General features: G+C 35.2%; 1 protein-coding gene across 1 annotated transcript in view; it reads left to right on the top strand.

Annotated features, from left to right (window-relative positions):
• Positions 1–18044, top strand: part of MANBA (mannosidase beta) — a 115435-nt gene that overhangs the window by 83453 nt on the left and 13938 nt on the right. The window contains exons 12-13 of the mRNA XM_025423089.3: positions 3791–4009; positions 12005–12169. Coding sequence (XP_025278874.3) covers positions 3791–4009; positions 12005–12169 — 384 coding nt within the window. The remainder of the gene's footprint in view (positions 1–3790; positions 4010–12004; positions 12170–18044) is intronic.

Below are 18044 nucleotides of genomic sequence, written 5' to 3'. Positions count from 1 at the left end.
CTTTATATTCCACATGTGAGTAAAATCATATAGTATTTGTGTTTCTCAGTCTGACTTATTTTACTTATTTATATATATATATATATATATTCCTTATCCATTTGTCTACTGATGGACACTTAGATTGCTTCAGTATATTGGTTGTTGTAAATAACATTGCAATAAACACAGAAGTGCATGTATCTTTTTTTGAATTAGTGTATTCATTTTCATTGGGTAATACCCAGTAGTAGAATTATTGGATTAAATTATATTTCTATTTTTAAGTTTTCAAAGCACTTCCATACTGTTTTCTACTGTAGCTGCCCAATTTACATTCCTACCAACAGTGCACAAGAGTTCTCTTTTTCCCATATCCTCACCAACATTTGTTGTTTCTTATCTTTTTTATTTTAGCCATTCTGATAGGTATAAAATGGTATTTTATTTTAGTTTTGAGTTGCATTTCTCTGGTGATAAGTGATGTTGAGTTCCTATATGTCCATTGGCTATCTTTATGTCTTTTTTTGAAAAAATGTCTATTCAAGTCCTCTGTCCATTTTTAAATTGGATTGTTTTTTGGTGTTGAGTTGAATGTGTTCTTTATATTTTTGTGTGTGTGTGTGTGTGTGTTGAGGGTTTCCTTTGCTTTGCAAAAGCTTTTTATTTTGATGCTATCCAAATAGTTTATTGTTGCTTTTGTTTTTCTTGTGTGAAGAGACATGTCGAGAAAAATATTCCTGTGGTTGAAGTCAGAGAAATTACTGCTGGCGTTTTTTTATAGTTTTCAGGATTTTTATGATTTCAGGTCTCACATTTAGGTCTTTATTTTGAGTTTATTTTTGTTTATGATATTAGAAGGTGATACAGTTTCATTCTTTTACATGTATCTGTCTAGTTTTCCCAGCACCACTTATTAAGGAGACTGTCTTTTTCCCATTGTATATTCTTGCCTCCTCTGTTGTAGATTAGCTAACCGTATAATCAGTGGTTTATTTCTGGGCTCTCTATTTTTTTTTCTCAAATATTTTATTTATTTATTCATGAGAAACAGAGAGAGAGAGAGAGAGAGAGAGAGGTAGAGACACAGGCAGAGGGAGAAGCAGGCTCCATGCCAGGAGCCCGATGTGGGACTCAATCCCGCGTCTCCAGGATCATGCCCCGAGCCGAAGGCAGCGGTAAACCTCTAAGCCACCCAGGCTGCCCTCTCTATTCTATTCCACTGATCTATGTATCTATTTTCATGCCAGTACTATACTATTTTGATTACTACAGCTTTGTAGGATATCTTGAAATCTAGAATTTTGACATCTTTAAGCTTTGCTTTTCTTTTTCAAGATTGCTTTGGCTATTTGGTGTCTTTTGTGGTTCCATACAAATTTGAATATTATTTGTTCTAGTTTTGTAAAACCTGCTATTGGTAATTTGATAGGGTTTGTGTTGAATCTACAGGTTACTTTGAGTAGTATGGACATTTCTACAATATTTATTCTTCCAATCCACAAGCATGGACTGTCTTTCCATTTGTTTAGGTCATGTTCAATTTCTTTCATCAGTGTTTTATAGTTTTCAGAGTAGAGGTCTTTCACCTCTTTAGTTAAGTTTATACCTCGGTATTTTACTCTTTTTGGTGCAATTGCAAATGGTGGTGTTTTAAAATTTCTCTTTTCTGGGGGGTGCCTGGGTGGCTCAGTTGGTTTGACTCTTCCCTTCGGCTTGAATCATGATCTCAGGGTCCTGGGATCGAGCCCCAAATCATGCTCCCTGCTCAGCGGGAAGCCTGCTTCTCCCTCTCCAATCCTGCTTGTTCCCTCTCTCACTATTTCTCCCTCTCTATGTCTCAAGTGAATAAATAAAACCTTAAAAAATAAAATAAAAATTCTCTTTCTGTTGTTTTGTTATTAGTGTATAGAAATACTACTGATTTCTGTGTACTAATTTTGTATCCTGAGACTTAGCCTCTTATTCTTAAGCACTAGACCTGTATTTCTTACATGGAGGCAGTTCTGTCTCCCAAGGGACAGGGGCACATTTGGCAATGTCTGTAGATGTTTTTTGGTGTATATGGGGGTACTACAGGCATCTAGCAGGTATAGGCCAGGGATGCTGCTAAACACCTCCTCCCCTCCTGCCTTCTTTCCCTAGTCACCAACACACAAAATTTATTAAGCTCAAAATGTCAATAGTGCCAAGCCTGAGAAATCCTGCAGTAGACTGTACACTACCCATGTTGGTAGAAGATAATATAGAGGCACAATGTGATTAAAAAAGATTAGGAACAGGTATTGAGGAATAAGCTAAATGTTAATTACAAAATGATATAAAGGATTGGCAAAATAGCAGGTGCTGGTGGTTGTTGAATGTAGAAAGTTAATGGTTCTATTATTTTTCTGTCAGCCACTTGGCATTTCTAGAAGTTGAAAGGGTTTTTTAAAAAAGTAAATGATCTGGGATGCCTGAGTGGCTCAGCGATTGAGCATCTGCCTTTGGCTCAGGGCATGATCCTAAGCGTCCCGGGATCGAGTCCCACATCGGGCTCTCTGGATGGAGCCTGCTTCTCCCTCTGCCTGTGTCTCTGCCTCTTTCTCTCTCTCTCTGTCTCTCATGAATAAATAAATAAAATCTTTAAGGAAATAAAAAAAGGTAAATGATCTGACATGAACAGACATTTCTCCAAAGAAGCCATACAGATTGCCAACAGACACATGAAAAGATGCTTAACATCAGTCATCATTAGGGATTTGCAGATCAAAACCACAATGAGATATCACCCTGTCAGATATACACCTGTCAGATTGGCTAAAACAAAAAAGACAAAAAATAACAAGTATTGGTGAAGATGTGGAGAAAAGGGAACCCTTGGAACTGTTGGTGGGAATATAAATTTGTGCAGCTGCTGTGGAAAACAGTATGGATGTTCCTCAGAGAGTTTAAAATAGAACTACCCTGCTACCCAGTGATCACACTACTGGGTATCTACCCAAAAATACAAAAGCACTAATTCAAAGGAATACATGCACCCTTATGTTTATAGCAGCATTATTTACAATAGCCAAATTATAGAAGCAGCCTAAATATCCAGTGATAGGTGATGGGTAAAGATGATTATGGGGTGTGTGTGTGTGTGTGTATGTGTGTGTGTGTGTGTGTGTATACTGTATATATTGTATATATAATGGAATATTACTCAGCCATAAAAAGAATGAAATCTTGCCATTTGCAACAACAGGATGACGCTTGAGAGTATAATACTAAGTGAAATAAGTCAGAGAAAGACAGATAGCATATGATTTCACTCATATGTGGAATTTAAGAAACAAAAAATGAGCAAAGGAAAAAAGAGAAAAGCCAAGAAATAGATTCTTAACTATAGAGAACAAACTGATGATTACCAGAGGGGGTGAGTGAGGGGATGGGTGAAATAATGATGGAGATTAAGAAGGATACTTGTCATGATGAGCAGTGTGTAATGTATGGAAGTGTTGAATCACTATATTGTACACCTGAAACTAATTTAACACTATATGTTAACTATTTTGGAATGAAAAGAAAAACTTGGGCAGTCCCAGTGGCTCAGCGGCTTAGCGCTGCCTTCAGCCTAGTGTGTGATTCTGGAGACCAAGAATCGAGTCCCACGTCAGGCTCCCTGCATGGAGCCTGCTTCTCTCTCTGCCTGTGTCTCTGCCTCTGTCTGTGTGTCTCTCATGAATAAATAAATAAAATCTTAGTGTAAAAGAAAAACTTAATAAAGTAAATGATTTGTACTTTACTGGTGAAAATATCTTTTAAATCACTTTATTCTTGATTTCAGGAAGACAGCTCTCGTCCTTTTATCATATCCAGCCCTACAAATGGGGCCGAATCTATTAAAGAAGGCTGGCTCTCTGTCAACCCATATGACAGTAATTTTGGTGACGTACATTTTTATGACTATATCAATGATTGTTGGAATTGGAAAGTTTTCCCCAAAGCTCGATTTGTATCTGAATATGGATATCAGTCCTGGCCTTCCTTCAGTACATTAGAAAAGGTAAGCCACTTTTGATTTCCCAATAATTCAAAATGGTAAGCAGTGGGCATATTCCACTTTCTCAACAGTATTTCAGAAAGTAAAATGAAATGTACTTCTTGGGGCACCTAGGTGGCCCAGTCGGGTAAGCATCTGCCTTCAGCTCAGGTCATGATCCTGGGATCCTGGGATCAAGTCTCGCATTGGGCTCCCTGCTCAGCAGAGGGTCTGCTTCTCCCTCTCTCCCTGCTTCTCCCCGCCCCACTGTACTCTCTCTCTCTCTCAAATAAATAAAATCTTTTTTTTTTTTTTTTTAAGAAAGGTACTTCTTATTTAAATGAAAGTTTAGGAAGACCATAGAAGAGAACTTTTTTTTTCTTTAAAGTTTTAGGACCGGGGCACCTGGGTGGCTCAGTGGTTGAGCGTGTGCCTTTGGTTCAGGTCATGGTTCCCAGGTCCTGAGATTGGGTCCCACATAGGGCTCCCCACAGGGAGCCTGCTTCTACCTCTGCCTGTGTCTCTGCCTCTGTCTCTGTATCACTCATGAATAAATAAATAAAATCTTTAAAAAAATAAAGTTTGGGGAGCTAAATTTTTGTAGTCATCATTTTGGGGATTATACCTTTTCAATATTGCTTTTAATAATGTTCCTTCACTTAACATTTAAAAATTAAACAGGAACCAGTGGTTGCTTAAGCCTGACTTCTTATCATGCATGAAAGTGACTCTCACTTCTCCTTTCTATATATCCAAACAACTATTTTATCATTTACAGATATTCAGAACTGGATGGTTTGCCACAGTAAGAGAAATGAATGTGATACATAAACTTTTGTCTAGTGCTCTCAGATCATATTATTTCTTTTGTCTCTTCTCCTTCCTCTTCTGTTTCCTCCTCCCATTTTTTCTCCTTTTTTTTTTCATGTTGGTGTATTTGATTTTCACTATGGCATTTCACTTTCCTTGTTCCTACAGATTCAGTTTCATAGATGGATTCAATTTCAGAGTTGTATGTGTTCTTAAAGCAGCTTTATTGAGATATAATTCACTGACCATACAATGCACCCATTTAAAATTTTTTTAAGATTATTTATTTATTTATTCATAGAGATGCAGAGAGAGAGAGGCAGAGACACGGGCAGAGGGAGAAGCAGGCTCCATGCAGAGAGCCTGATGTGGGACTCGATCCCAGGTCTCCAGGATCACACCCTGGGCTGCAGGCGGCGCTAAACCGCTGTGCCACCAGGGCTGCCCAATGCACCCATTTAAAATGTACACTTAAATGGTTTTCAGTATATTCACAGAGCTGTGCAGCCATCATCATGACCTAATTTTAGAGCATTTTCATTACCCCAAAGAAACTGTGTACCCAGATTACTCCTTATTCTCTCAGTACTTCCCACCCTAGCTCTAGGCACCCCTAATCTGCTTTGTGGTCTATATATTTGTTCTGCACATTTCATATATTGGAATCATAAAATATGTGATCTTTTTAGGTTGGCTTCTTTAACTGAGCATAAAGTTTTCAAGGTTCATCCATCTCAAATCATGTACTTGTCATTCTTTTTTATTGCTGAATAGTATTCCATTGTACGGATGTACCACATTTTGTTTATCCATTCGTCAGTTGATGTACATTGTGTTATTCCCACTTTTTGGCTATTTTGAACAATACTGCTGTGAACATTTATATACATTTTTTTGTGTGAACATATGTTTTCAGTTCTATTAAGTATACACTTAGTAGTGGAATTACTGGGTCATATGGTGACTGTATGTTTAACATTCCAAGGAACTGCCAAACTGTTTCCCATAGTTTGTAATGACTGCAACATTTTACATTCCCACCAGGAAATGTATGAGGGCTCTAATTTCTCTACATCTTTATCAACATTTATTCTCTCTCTCTTTTTTTTTTTATCATTTCCCTGGAAATTTGCATTTCCTTTATGGCTAATGATGTTGAGCCTCTTTTCATGTGCTTGTTGGCCATTTGTATATTTTCCTTAGAGAAATGTCTATTCAAACGCTTTGCCTATTTTTTAATTGGCTTATCTTTTTGTTGTTAAATGTGCCAGTGTTTATAGCAGCAGTGTCCACAATAGCCAAAATATGGAAAGAGCCCAGATGTCCATTGACAGATGTGGTATCTATATCTATATCTATATCTATATCTATATCTATATCTATATCTATATCTATCTATACCTATATCTATCTACACACACACACAAACACACTGGAATATAACTCAGCCATTCAAAAAGGATGAAATCTTGCCATTTGCAGTGATGTGGATAGAACTAGACTGTATTATCCTACATGAAATAAGTCAGAGAAAGACAAATACCATATGATTTCACTCATGAAGTTTAAGAAACAAAACAGATGAACATAGGGGGAGGGAAGTAAAAACAAAAGAAGAAAAATAGAGAGGGAGGCAAACCATTAGGGACTCTTAACTATACAGAACAAACTGAGGGTTGCTGGAGAGGAGGTGGGTGGGTGGGGATGGGGTAACTGGGTGATGGACATTAAGGAAGGCACTTGATGCAGTGAGCAGTGGCTCTATACATATGCAACTGATGAATCCTAAATTCTATCCTTGAAACTAGTAATATACTATATGTTAAGTAAACTGAATTTAAATAAAAAGTTTTTAAAAGAGTTCTATGTATATGAGCATGTATGTATGTATGTATATATTCTGGATATATTTTTTATCAGATATATGATTTGCAAATATTTTCTCCTAATTTGTAGGTTTTCTTTTTTACTTAATTGGTAATATCATTTAAAGCACAAAAGTTTTTTTTTTAAAGATTTTATTTTATTTATTTTTTAATTTTTATTTATTTAAAAATAAATATTTTGTCATAAATAGTCATAAATATATGACTATTTATGATAGTCACAGAGAGAGAGAGAGAGAGGCAGAGACATAGGCAGAGGGAGAAGCAGCCTCCATGCACCGGGAGCCCGACGTGGGATTCGATCCTGGGTCTCCAGGATCGCGCCCTGGGCCAAAGGCAGGCGCCAAACCGCTGCGCCACCCAGGGATCCCTAAAGCACAAAAGTTTTAAATTTTGATGAAGTCCTTATCAATCTTCTCTTTTATCTCTTGTCCTTTTATTATTGCATCTAAGAAACCATTTTCTAACCTAAGATCACAAAACTTTACTCCTATGTTGTCTTCTAGTTTTAGCTCTTACATTTAGATCTGTGATCTATTTTGAGTTAATTATTTTATATAGTGTGAGGTGTTCAGGTTCGTTTTTTTGCATGTGGATATCTAATTACCCAAACATCATTTATTGAAAACATTATTCTCTCCCCCCATTGATTCTCTTGACCCCTTTGTAAAAATAAATTAATGATAAATGTTAAGGTTTATTTTTGGATTCTCAATTTGTTTCCATTGATCTGCCTATCTATTTTATGCCAGTATGCACACTGTCCTCTATTTATAGCTTTGTAGTAAGTTTCAAAAGCAGGAAGTGTGACTCCACCAACTTTGTTCTTCTTTTCAAGGTTGTTTTGACTCTTCTGGGTGCCTTCCATTTATGTATCAGTTTTAGAATCACCTTGCCAGTTTCTGCAAAAAAGTACACTGGAATTTTGATAGGGATTGTGTTGAATCAGTTTGCAAAGTATTGCCATCTTAACAATATGAAGTCTTCTGATCCACGAACATTTGATGTCTTCTTTCAATATTTTGTAGTTTCAGTATACAAAGTTTATACTTTAAATTTATTCCTAAGCAGTTTATTCTTTTTGTAAATGGAATTATTTTTTTGGACTTATTTTCACCTTGTTCATTACTTGTATGTAAAGAGACGGTTGATTTCTGTAGAGTGAACATATATTCTGCAGCCTTGCAGAACTTATTTATTAACTTTAATAGTTTTTGTGGGGCAGCCCAGATGGCTCCGTGGTTTAGCGCTGCCTTTGGCCCAGGGCGTGATCCTGGAGACCCGGATCAAGTCCCACATCCGGCTCCCTGCATGGAGCCTGCTTCTCCCTCTGCCTCTCTCTCTCTCTCTCTCTCTCTCTCTCTGTCTCTCATGAATAAACAAAATCTTAAAAAATAATTTTTGTGAATCCCTTATGGTTTTCTATATTTAAGAGCATGTCATCTGCAGATGGAATTAGTTCTACTTCTTTCTTTTCAATATGGATTCTTTTTATTAACTTTTCTTGGCTAATTGCCCTGGCTAGAACCTCCAGTACAATGTAGGATAGAAATGGTGAGAACAGACATCTTCGTCTCATTGCTTTTCTTAGGGAGGAAGCTTTTAGCCTTTTCCTGTTTAGTAAGAAGTTAACCATAGGTTTTTCATAAATGCCTTTTATCAGGTTGAGGAAGTTCTCTTTTATTCCTAGTTGGCTGAGTGGTTGTATCATAAAAGGAAATTGAATTTTGTCAAATGCTTTCTTTCTTCAACTATCGTAATAATCAGGTACCTGGGGGTGCCTGAGTGGCTCACTCAGTTAAGTATCCAACTCTTGATTTCAGCTCAGGTCATAGTCTCAGGGTCATGGATCAAGCCCCACACTGGGCTTTGCACTCAGCACAGAGTCTGCTTGAGTCTTTCTCTTTTCTCCCCCTCCCAATCCCCCAACTCATATGCATCCACACGTGCACACACTCTCTCTCAAAATAAATAGTCTTTTAAAAAGTTATAAAAAATAATCAAATACCTGTAGCTTTTGTTTCCCCTCCCTTATTACTCATGTAACCACAAAAAATTTTAAGACAGTTTCAAAATCTTCCTCGATTTTACCACTTGAACCAAACTATATTTGCTTCCACACAATGAAGTTATGTTGTATTTCTAACTTTAAAAAATAATGTCATAACCTTAGCTCTACCCCTTGTTTTTTTTATTACTCCCATATTGGGTGGATTTTTTAGGAATACTATTGTTTCAAAATGAAGGAGATGGAGTTGAGCATCCTGACCCAGGTAGGAATAAGCATTAGAATGGGAAAGAAGGACTGAAAGAAGCAAAATCATTTACTGAGCAGACACTCTTTACCAGAGACCCATTGTTCCACATAATAATAATCTCTACCACCACCTCCCCCATCCCCTTAACTGAGGCCCAGGAGGAAATCAAGGTACTAGAGTGAGAGTTCTGTCATTATCCCCAGGTAGCAAGTAGCATATCTGTATTCAAATGTTATCTCACACCAGAGCTGAACTATTTTTTTCATACATTTCAGGAGGTGCTATACATTTCAGTGAGTGCTATAAATTGCTAAACCTTTTTCTTAAATCTATTAGCCTTTCTGTTTACCTTCTGACAATAATGCAGTTTTGGGGAAATGCCTGATTATGTTCAAAGATACTAAACACTATGTTTTAAAATAGGAAAGGTGAAACTAAGTTCTGTAAATTCTGTTTATTTTTTATTTTTTATTTTTTTATAAATTCTGTTTATTATGAACTCTTGATTTAACGATTACCTCTTTTTTGAGCTACATTGCTTAGTTGAAGATTTGAATTAGGTAATTGGGAAAATAGAAGAATCCAAAAGAATAACTTTACATAAAACTTGAATTTTTAGTTAGAGGTTTTTTTCATGTATCTAACAAAAATATTAAAATGTCCCTTACTAGTTTGGTATATATTATTTCTTTGTAAAAATAATAATATTTTCAATAGTCCATTATCAGTATTGCACAATGATTAAAAGCTTGGGCTCTGGAATAAACAGATCTAGATTTGAATACTAGAACTGTCATATACTAGCTATATTGCATTGGAACAATTAATTTTTTTTTTTATTTTAGTGTCCTTATCTATAAATTGGGTTTAGTAGTAGTAAAATACCTTTGGGGTGGGAAGGGAGAGAGAGAGAGAAAAGAGAGGAAGAGAGAAGGGAGAAAAAATGTGTGTGTGTCTATATGCAGATATGCATGTGTGCATGCGATCACGTGTAAAGATTAAGTTAATTTACACATGAAGCACTTAGTACAGTTCTTGACACGTAGCGACAACCCTTAAAATGTAAGCTATTATTGTCAATAAAGTCCATTCTAGGAGGATTTGTATGAAGGTTTTTTTTTTTAAGATTTTATTTATTTATTCATGAGAGACACAGAGAGGCAGAGACACAGGCAGAGGGAGAAGCAGGCTCCATGCAGGGAGCCTGATGTGGGACTCGATCCTGGGACTCCAGGATCACTCCTTGAGCTGCAGGCAGATGCTTTAACCGCTGAGCCACCCAGGTGTCCCTGTATGAAGGTTTTATTTTCTTCAAAGGCATCTACGTTTAAAGAACTAGAGGCTGGAGCTAGACTGTGCCAACTAACTTAAGTTCTTGCACAAATTACTGAACCTTTCTGTGCCTCATATCTAAAATAGAGTGATGATAATACCAACTTGTAGAGTTGTCATGAGGATTAAGTAAGTAATATTCTTAAAACAATTAGAGCCTTATCTGGCACTTTCTAATTCCTTCTGATAACATCATTACAGCTGAAAATTATAAGACTCTCAAACCATGGCTATCAGAAATTAAAAAGCTTTCCACATAACAGAAGATCAGGTTACCAGTTATGGGATACATTCATATCATTACCAATCAGGGCTGAGAAGCCTGAAGATGTGTTTCAGGCTTTAAAAAGGAAGAAGCATTGAAAGAAGGGAAGTATTGAAAGAAGTAAAGGTGTGTACATCTCAAATGTGTACAAGATGACTGTAAATACTAATACCTCTTTTAAATAAGTAACTGTAGTAATTAGTGTTCTCTGGTGGTAACAGTTTTGGAAAACATATATAATTTGGAAAAACTTCCACATTGAACATGGGTAATGTACACTACTTATATTTTAGTATAAAAAAATTCCTAAAGAATAACTTTTTCCTTTCGAAGTGATGGGTCTGGGCATTTCATGTTTTTTTTTTTTTTTAAGATTTTATTTATTTATTAATGAGAGACCCAGAGAGAGAGAGAGGCAGAGACAGGCAGAGGGAGAAGGAGGCTCCATGCAGGGCGCCTGACGTGGTACTTGATCCTGTGTTTCCAGGATCACGCCCTGGGCCAAAGGCAGGCGCTAAACTGCTGAGCCACCCAGGGATCCCTCATTTCATGTTTATAGGGAATTAGAAGTCATGTTTTATGAACAAAGATTAATATTTTTAATTTCCAGGGATTTTTGAGAATGGGGTAGACTGTTTTTCAAAGTCTTTGTGTAATCTGAATTAAACTGATGTTTTCAGGTGTAGGCAGCAGTTGTCTTATATCTTTTTCAGATGCTAACAGGACATTAAATCATAGGCCTAGAAGCCAGAATCATTGTTTATTTTTCTGTAAAAGGTATACTGCTAACATATGCATGGTATTTGTTTTTATTTCTTAGTTTGATCCGATGATCACTTTGTAAAGAGATGACTGAGTGTATAAATTGTGCCTGGCTTTTAAAAAAAAAGATTTATTATTAGGGGAAAAGAGTATCATTGGTTTGTGTCTTCAACTATTTCAAAATTAAACATTTGTATATGTCAAATATATTTAGTAGTAATTGAGAAACAAATGAACAAGTGCTAAAGCGTTTACTGTCTTAATAGTCATATTTTATTCTTGTCAAAGAATTGACAGTTTTAACAGAATACTGATTTCAGTCCATTATTCATTTTTGACAGTTTATTCATTTGAATAGATAAAATGACATTTAAAAATAAACATGATGAATATTCTAAAAATAGGAATAGTGCTTTGATAGGACAAGACTTTTGATATGAATGCCAAAATGTAACTTTCTAGGCTTGAGTAAGGGAAGGTATAGTTGCCAAATCCTAGTTTTGTGATTCAGTTTTGCACAGGGCTACTCTTTCACCAATAACAAGTATGATGGCAAAAACATTTACCATCTGTGAAATTAGAGTTGCAGAATAAACCTTGAGCTCTTTTCCAGTATGCAGAGCACTTTTTGAGTTTGTTAGAAGTGTGTGGAAAAATAGTTTCACTCCTAACTTCCCAATTTGTACCTCTTTTCTTCACTTGAAAGGTTTCATCTAAGGAGGACTGGTCTTACAACAGCAAATTTTCACTTCATCGACAACATCACGCAGGTGGTAATGATGAAATGCTACTTCAGATTGGATTTCATTTCAAACTCCCGGAAAGCACAGATCCATTACAGACATTCAAAGATACCATTTACCTTACTCAGGTAGGCATTTTCATTCTGGAGTTCAACAGGTTCCTGCAATTACATAAGGAATCATGTAGATTTTGTAAAAGCCTTATGTGGTGAAAAAATATTCAGGTTTTTATTTCAGTGATTGAGGAATTTATCTACTTCAAAATAGATAAATAATGACATGTAATACTTGTAACAGTTAATTTTTGGTATTTGTCTCTCTTACAAAGAACAAACAGCTCAGAAAGTTCTACAACGAATTGTGCATTAAAACGTTCCCTAACTCAAGATCACTATAAAGTGTTAGTGATTAAAACAATAGCTTTCCCCAAAGATAAAATGGAACAATGGAACACAATAGAGTCCAGAAACAGACTCACGTATAATATAATCACTTGATTGACGGCCATGATGTCACTGCAATCCTGTGGAAAAGGATAGTTTTATCAATAGACAGTACTGTATCAAGTGGGTCTCATTATAGGAAAATAAATGAACTTTGACTCCATACACAAAAATTAATTTGATCAGTGATCAAAGAATTAACTATGGAAAGTAACATATTTTTGTCGCCTTGGCAAAGATATCTTAAACAGGACATAAAAAAACTAACTATGAAAAAAAAAGATAAATTGGACTTCATTAAGATTATGGACTTTTATAAACTAAGATACCATTAAGAGAGAGAAAAGACAAGCCACAGGTTGGGCAATGGTATCTGTAACATATATATCTGATAAAAGATTTGTATTCAGAATAAATAATTTCTGTAAAGTAATAAAAGGATATAACCTACTAAAAAATGGACAAACCCCTTGAACAGTCACTTGACCAGAGAAGATATCCAGAGGTCAGTAAATATGTGAAAATGTGTTCAATTTCATTCTCCATGAAGGGAATGCAAATGAAAATCAGGATAGGATACTCCCACACACAAGGTACACAGTGTCATTTTAGCACAATGGCTAAAATTAAATAGATTGACAATGCCAACTGTTGGTGAGGATGTGCGACAGCTGGAACTTTTAGACATTGTTAGTAGGAATAGGAATTTATTTAACCACTTTGGAAAATTTTATGACAGTTTCTATCCAAGCTAAACATTCGCTTCCTCTTTGAATCAGCATTTCTACTCCTAGCTATGTACCCAAGAAAAATGAGTACATATGTCTGCCAACAAACATCTAAAATAATGTTCACAACAGCTTTATTCATAATAGCTCCGAATTGGAAAGAGCCTAGATGTTCTTTAACAGAAAGATTTTTAAACTATGGTGTATTTATGTGATAGAATATTCCATAGCAATACAAAAGAATGAACTGCTGATATCAGCATCACTTGGATGAACCTCACAAACATGTTGAGCAAAAGAAACATTGAAGTTTTAGTATAGACAAAATGAATCAAAATGATGGAGAGCAAATTAGTGGCAACCATTCTTGTGGAGAGGATACTGAATTATGGCTAGAAAAGTGCATAAGGAAACTCTCTGGAGTGCTAAAAGAAAGCTTTATACCTTGATCTGGGTGCTGGTTACATGGGTGTATACATATGATAAAATTCATTGAGGCATACACTTAAGATCTCTATATGTTACCTTATGCACCTTCTTGGATTATTTTTAAAACAGCTCTATTGAGATATAATTGACATACCATAAAAGTCACTCATTTTAAATGTACGAATAAGTGACTCAGTATATTTATGGAGTCATGCAACCATGACCATAACCCAATTTTAGAACATTTCTTATATTCCCAAAAGATCCCTTGCTCCTATTTGCAGTTACTCCCCTTTCTCACCTTCAGCCCCAGGCAAACGTTAATCTGCTTTTTTGTCTGTGTAGATTTTACTTTTCTCAACATTTTATATAACTAGACTTATACAATGTGTGATATTTTGCATCTGGCTTCTTTCACCTAGCATAACGTTTTTGAAGTTCTTCCATGTTATAGCATGTACCAGTACTTCATTCGTCCTTCTTGCTAAATAGTACTCTGTTGTAATGGATATACAATATTTTATATATCCATTCATCTGTTGGTAGACATTTGGATTATTACCGATTTTTGACTATTATGAATAATACTGCTATGAATATAAGCATACAAATCTTTGTGCACATATTTTGATTTCCTTTGAGTTGACATTATACATTACTGAAATTGTTGAGTTATATGATAAATTTATGTTTAACTTCGTAAGAAACCATCAAACTGAATTTTAGGTAATCTTTTCTTCTTAATGTTTCCATTTACTCTTTTTATTTGCCTATTTTATTTTATGAACCTGTGAACTACATACATACCTGAGACTATATTAAAGTTGGGGCACCTGGGTGGCTCTCAGTGGTTGAGTGTCTTCCTTAGGCTTAGGGCATGATCCTGGAATCCTGGGATCAAGTCCCGCATTGAGCTCCCCACAGGGAGCCTGCTTCTCCTTCTGCCTGTGTCTCGGCCTCTCTCTCTATGTGCCTCTCATGAATAAATAGATAAAATCTTAAAAAAAAAAAAGAGTATATTATAGGCACTTCTTATTTATCTGATGTTTTTTTCCATACTTATTTCAAGTTCGGAGAGAGAAGGCAGGAGCCTAATCCCAATCATATGAGTTGATCTGAAGTAGATTAGAAGTTTTTGTTAAACATGATCACATTTTAATTTTTGCATCTTAGCACCTAAAAATATGCCAATTTTTATCTAAACTCATGCCTACTCTCATCAGTTTTCTCCTATATAAAAACATTAAAATTCTGGATGGAAGCTGAAGCAGAAAACTGTAAGCCAAAGAATACTCTTTTTTAGAAGGTGATAAACTGATTTAAAAAATTTTAATGTTTTAACCATAAGCTTATCAGTTAGGGAAGTTTTGCCAGTGTGGTGTAATTTATGAACTTACCTCAGAGAACACAAGCTAAAAGATAAAGTTGATATCTGTCCCTTTTAAAGTGTTGAGTTCATTATTATTAGCTTTTCATAACCAATATTCTGTAAAAGTGTCTCAGTTTTGATACATGAAATAGGCTGATCCTTATTCGTGTGTGCACACACAGGAACCTTTCAGTTGTTTTTCCTGCTGGCTGTCCTTCTCCCAGCTGTTCATTTTATTACTGTTACTTTATTCTGTTTCCTCAAAAACACATTCAGAGAACTGACAAAAATAATTGTTCTTTCTGAACTCATTAGCATTAGTGGTACACAGGAGCTGGGTGTACAAGTGGAATTATTTGTTGCTGGTTTTTGTTAGGGAAGGCTTTCATCTGATAATTTAGCACTGGTGTCTTATAGGCATTGGCTTGGAATTGGATTTGTGTTAGTTCTACCTTAGAACTTTCTGATATACTTACCAGATGGGATCTGAGGTGGAAAAAAAAAATCAGAATTATGATTTTTTTGTTTTGTTTTTAGTATTGAATTTTCTTGACTGAAATATAGACAGGATATGTTAGAATAAAACATTCTTTTCCCCCATACTACTGTGATTTTAGAACAATCATCTTTGACATGTGCATTAGAAAGAAAAACCTTTCTTTGGTCCATTTTTTCTGTTCCTGCTTCTACCTTCTCTTCTTTTTCTCATTGTCTGTCATACTATTATTCTAAAGAACAGAGTAACTGCTTGTATACCACATTTTAAGATGTTCTATAAAGTAATTTTTTTCACCTTTCAGAAAAATCTTAGCTGAGAAAGCTTTGTAGTAAGTTTCTTCACATTTAGATCTTTTCCTATCTTTTCCTTATCTTGTAATAGCAAAAGCATACTCAGTTTGTACTTCTTTAATTCTTCTAATATTCCAAAATAATCTTGCTTCACCTTTCATTCTCCTACCTTATCCTGTTATATTATATTCCAAATAGCCTACTTACCTAGGCCCACTCTCTTAAGCTATGTTGCACAGGCCTCACTGCTTAGTTTGAAGACTGTCTATACTAACACATCTAAACTGTTAGTCACCTTCAGTCTGTCAGTATGGTGTCTTACCAGCCACTGAGAGAGGAAGCTGGGTTATTGACAGTTCTTACTAACCACTTAGCTTATAGCTCCCTCTAGTGCCTTCATTTATTCTTCACATATTTGTTAAGCATATAATGAGGGCTAGATGCTTGGGAATGTCTTTAAGAGATTCATATTCTTTAGGGATCCATTTTGTCTTCCTGTGTTGCGTGTAACTTGATCATAAGAACAACAAAAAAAGTTATACTGTGTTATAGGCTGTATATCGATGATACTTGCTACCTTGGGACAGTTATTTCTTTGATAAGCAGCACTGAGATTTGATAGAAGATCCAAGCTATGCTGAGCTTTTAAGATGGATGGAGTGAGTAAAGGAGGGGAATGATTAATAGAGTACATTATATACTAACATATTTATATGCAACATGTAATTTAGCAGTCAAACAATCAATATTCTTTGGGTGTAGTAAATGCCTGGCCCTGGGCCATGAGATGCATTGCATATCTTCTCACATAATTCTAACAATATCTCCAAACATCTATATTTTTGTTTTAATTTTATATTTAAACAAGATCAGAAAGGTTAAGTATTTTGCCCAAGTTCTCAGGCAATGAACGGAGCAAGTTTCTGCCTTTTAAACTACAATATTATATCCTTTCACAGTTGAGATAAGGGAAGTTCTATAACTACTGAGGTGATTGGTTGGACTATAACATCAATTTTCAGTACTTCAGTAAAGCTGACATCAGAAATTTGGCACATTAAAAAAGGCCTTATGGGAACAATAGAGAAATCAACAAAACCAAAAAGTTAGTTCCTTGAAATGATCAGAAAAATTGAAAAAACTGTAGCTTGACTGGCCAAGAAAAAAAGAGAGAAGATTCCAATTATGAAATGAGGAATGAAAAAGGGAACACTACTGTTGACCTTAAAGAAAAAAAAAGGTGATTAGAGAATACTGTAAATAATTGTATAACTGAAGTCATTTAATCTGGATGAGATGGCAAATTCATAGAAAGACACAATGAAAACTGACTCAAGAAGAAATAGAAAATCTAAGTAGGTCTATGACCACTAAACAGACTGATTAGTAATAAAAAATTGTCCTCTACAAAGATGACTTCACTAACGAGTTCTTAAAAAAATGTTTAAAGAAGAATTAACACCATCTTTCACAAATTCTTCCCAAAAAACAGAAGGGAAAACGTTTCATAACTCATTCTGTGAAACCATTTTTATTCTGTTGCTAAAACCAAAGACATATAAGAAAAGCAAACAAGAGACTAATATCTTTTATGAATATAGACAGAAAGAAATCTTCAACAAAATACTAACAATCTAAATCCAGCAGCATATAAAAAGGTTTATAAACTATAATCAAGTGGGATTTATCCCAGAATGTAAGATTGGTTCAACATATGAAAGTAAATCAATGTAATATGCCATATTAATAAAGGAAAAGAGCTACATGATTATTTCAATAGATGAAGAAAAATCATTAGACAAAACACCCATTTTGTGACAAAAAAAAAAAACACACACACACACACAACTTTTTAACAAGTTAGGACAAGAAGGGATTTCCTCAACCTGAGAAGAGCACCTATGAAGAACCTACAGCTAATATATTATAGTGAAAAATTTCTCCCTAAGATCAGGAACAAGACAAGGATGCCTGCTCTTGCCACTTCTATTCAAGAGTGTACTGGAGATTCTAGTCAAAACAGGCAAGGAAATCAAATAAAAGTCATCCAAATTGGAAAGGAAGAAGTAACACTATCTCTGTCTGCAGATGACATAATTTTATATAGAAAAGCTTTAAAAATCCACCTAAAATACCTATGAGAACTAATAAGTTAATTCAGCAACTTTGCACGATATAAGATCAATTTACAAATATCAGCTGTATTCTAAGCATCTAAGCATGAACAATTTGAAAATGAAATTAA

This window comes from Canis lupus, chromosome 32, assembly GCF_003254725.2.
Source record: "Canis lupus dingo isolate Sandy chromosome 32, ASM325472v2, whole genome shotgun sequence".
Lineage (NCBI taxonomy): Eukaryota > Metazoa > Chordata > Mammalia > Carnivora > Canidae > Canis > Canis lupus.
The sequence above is the reverse complement of the archived record's forward strand: the minus strand, read 5'-3'. Positions and strand labels throughout refer to the sequence as shown.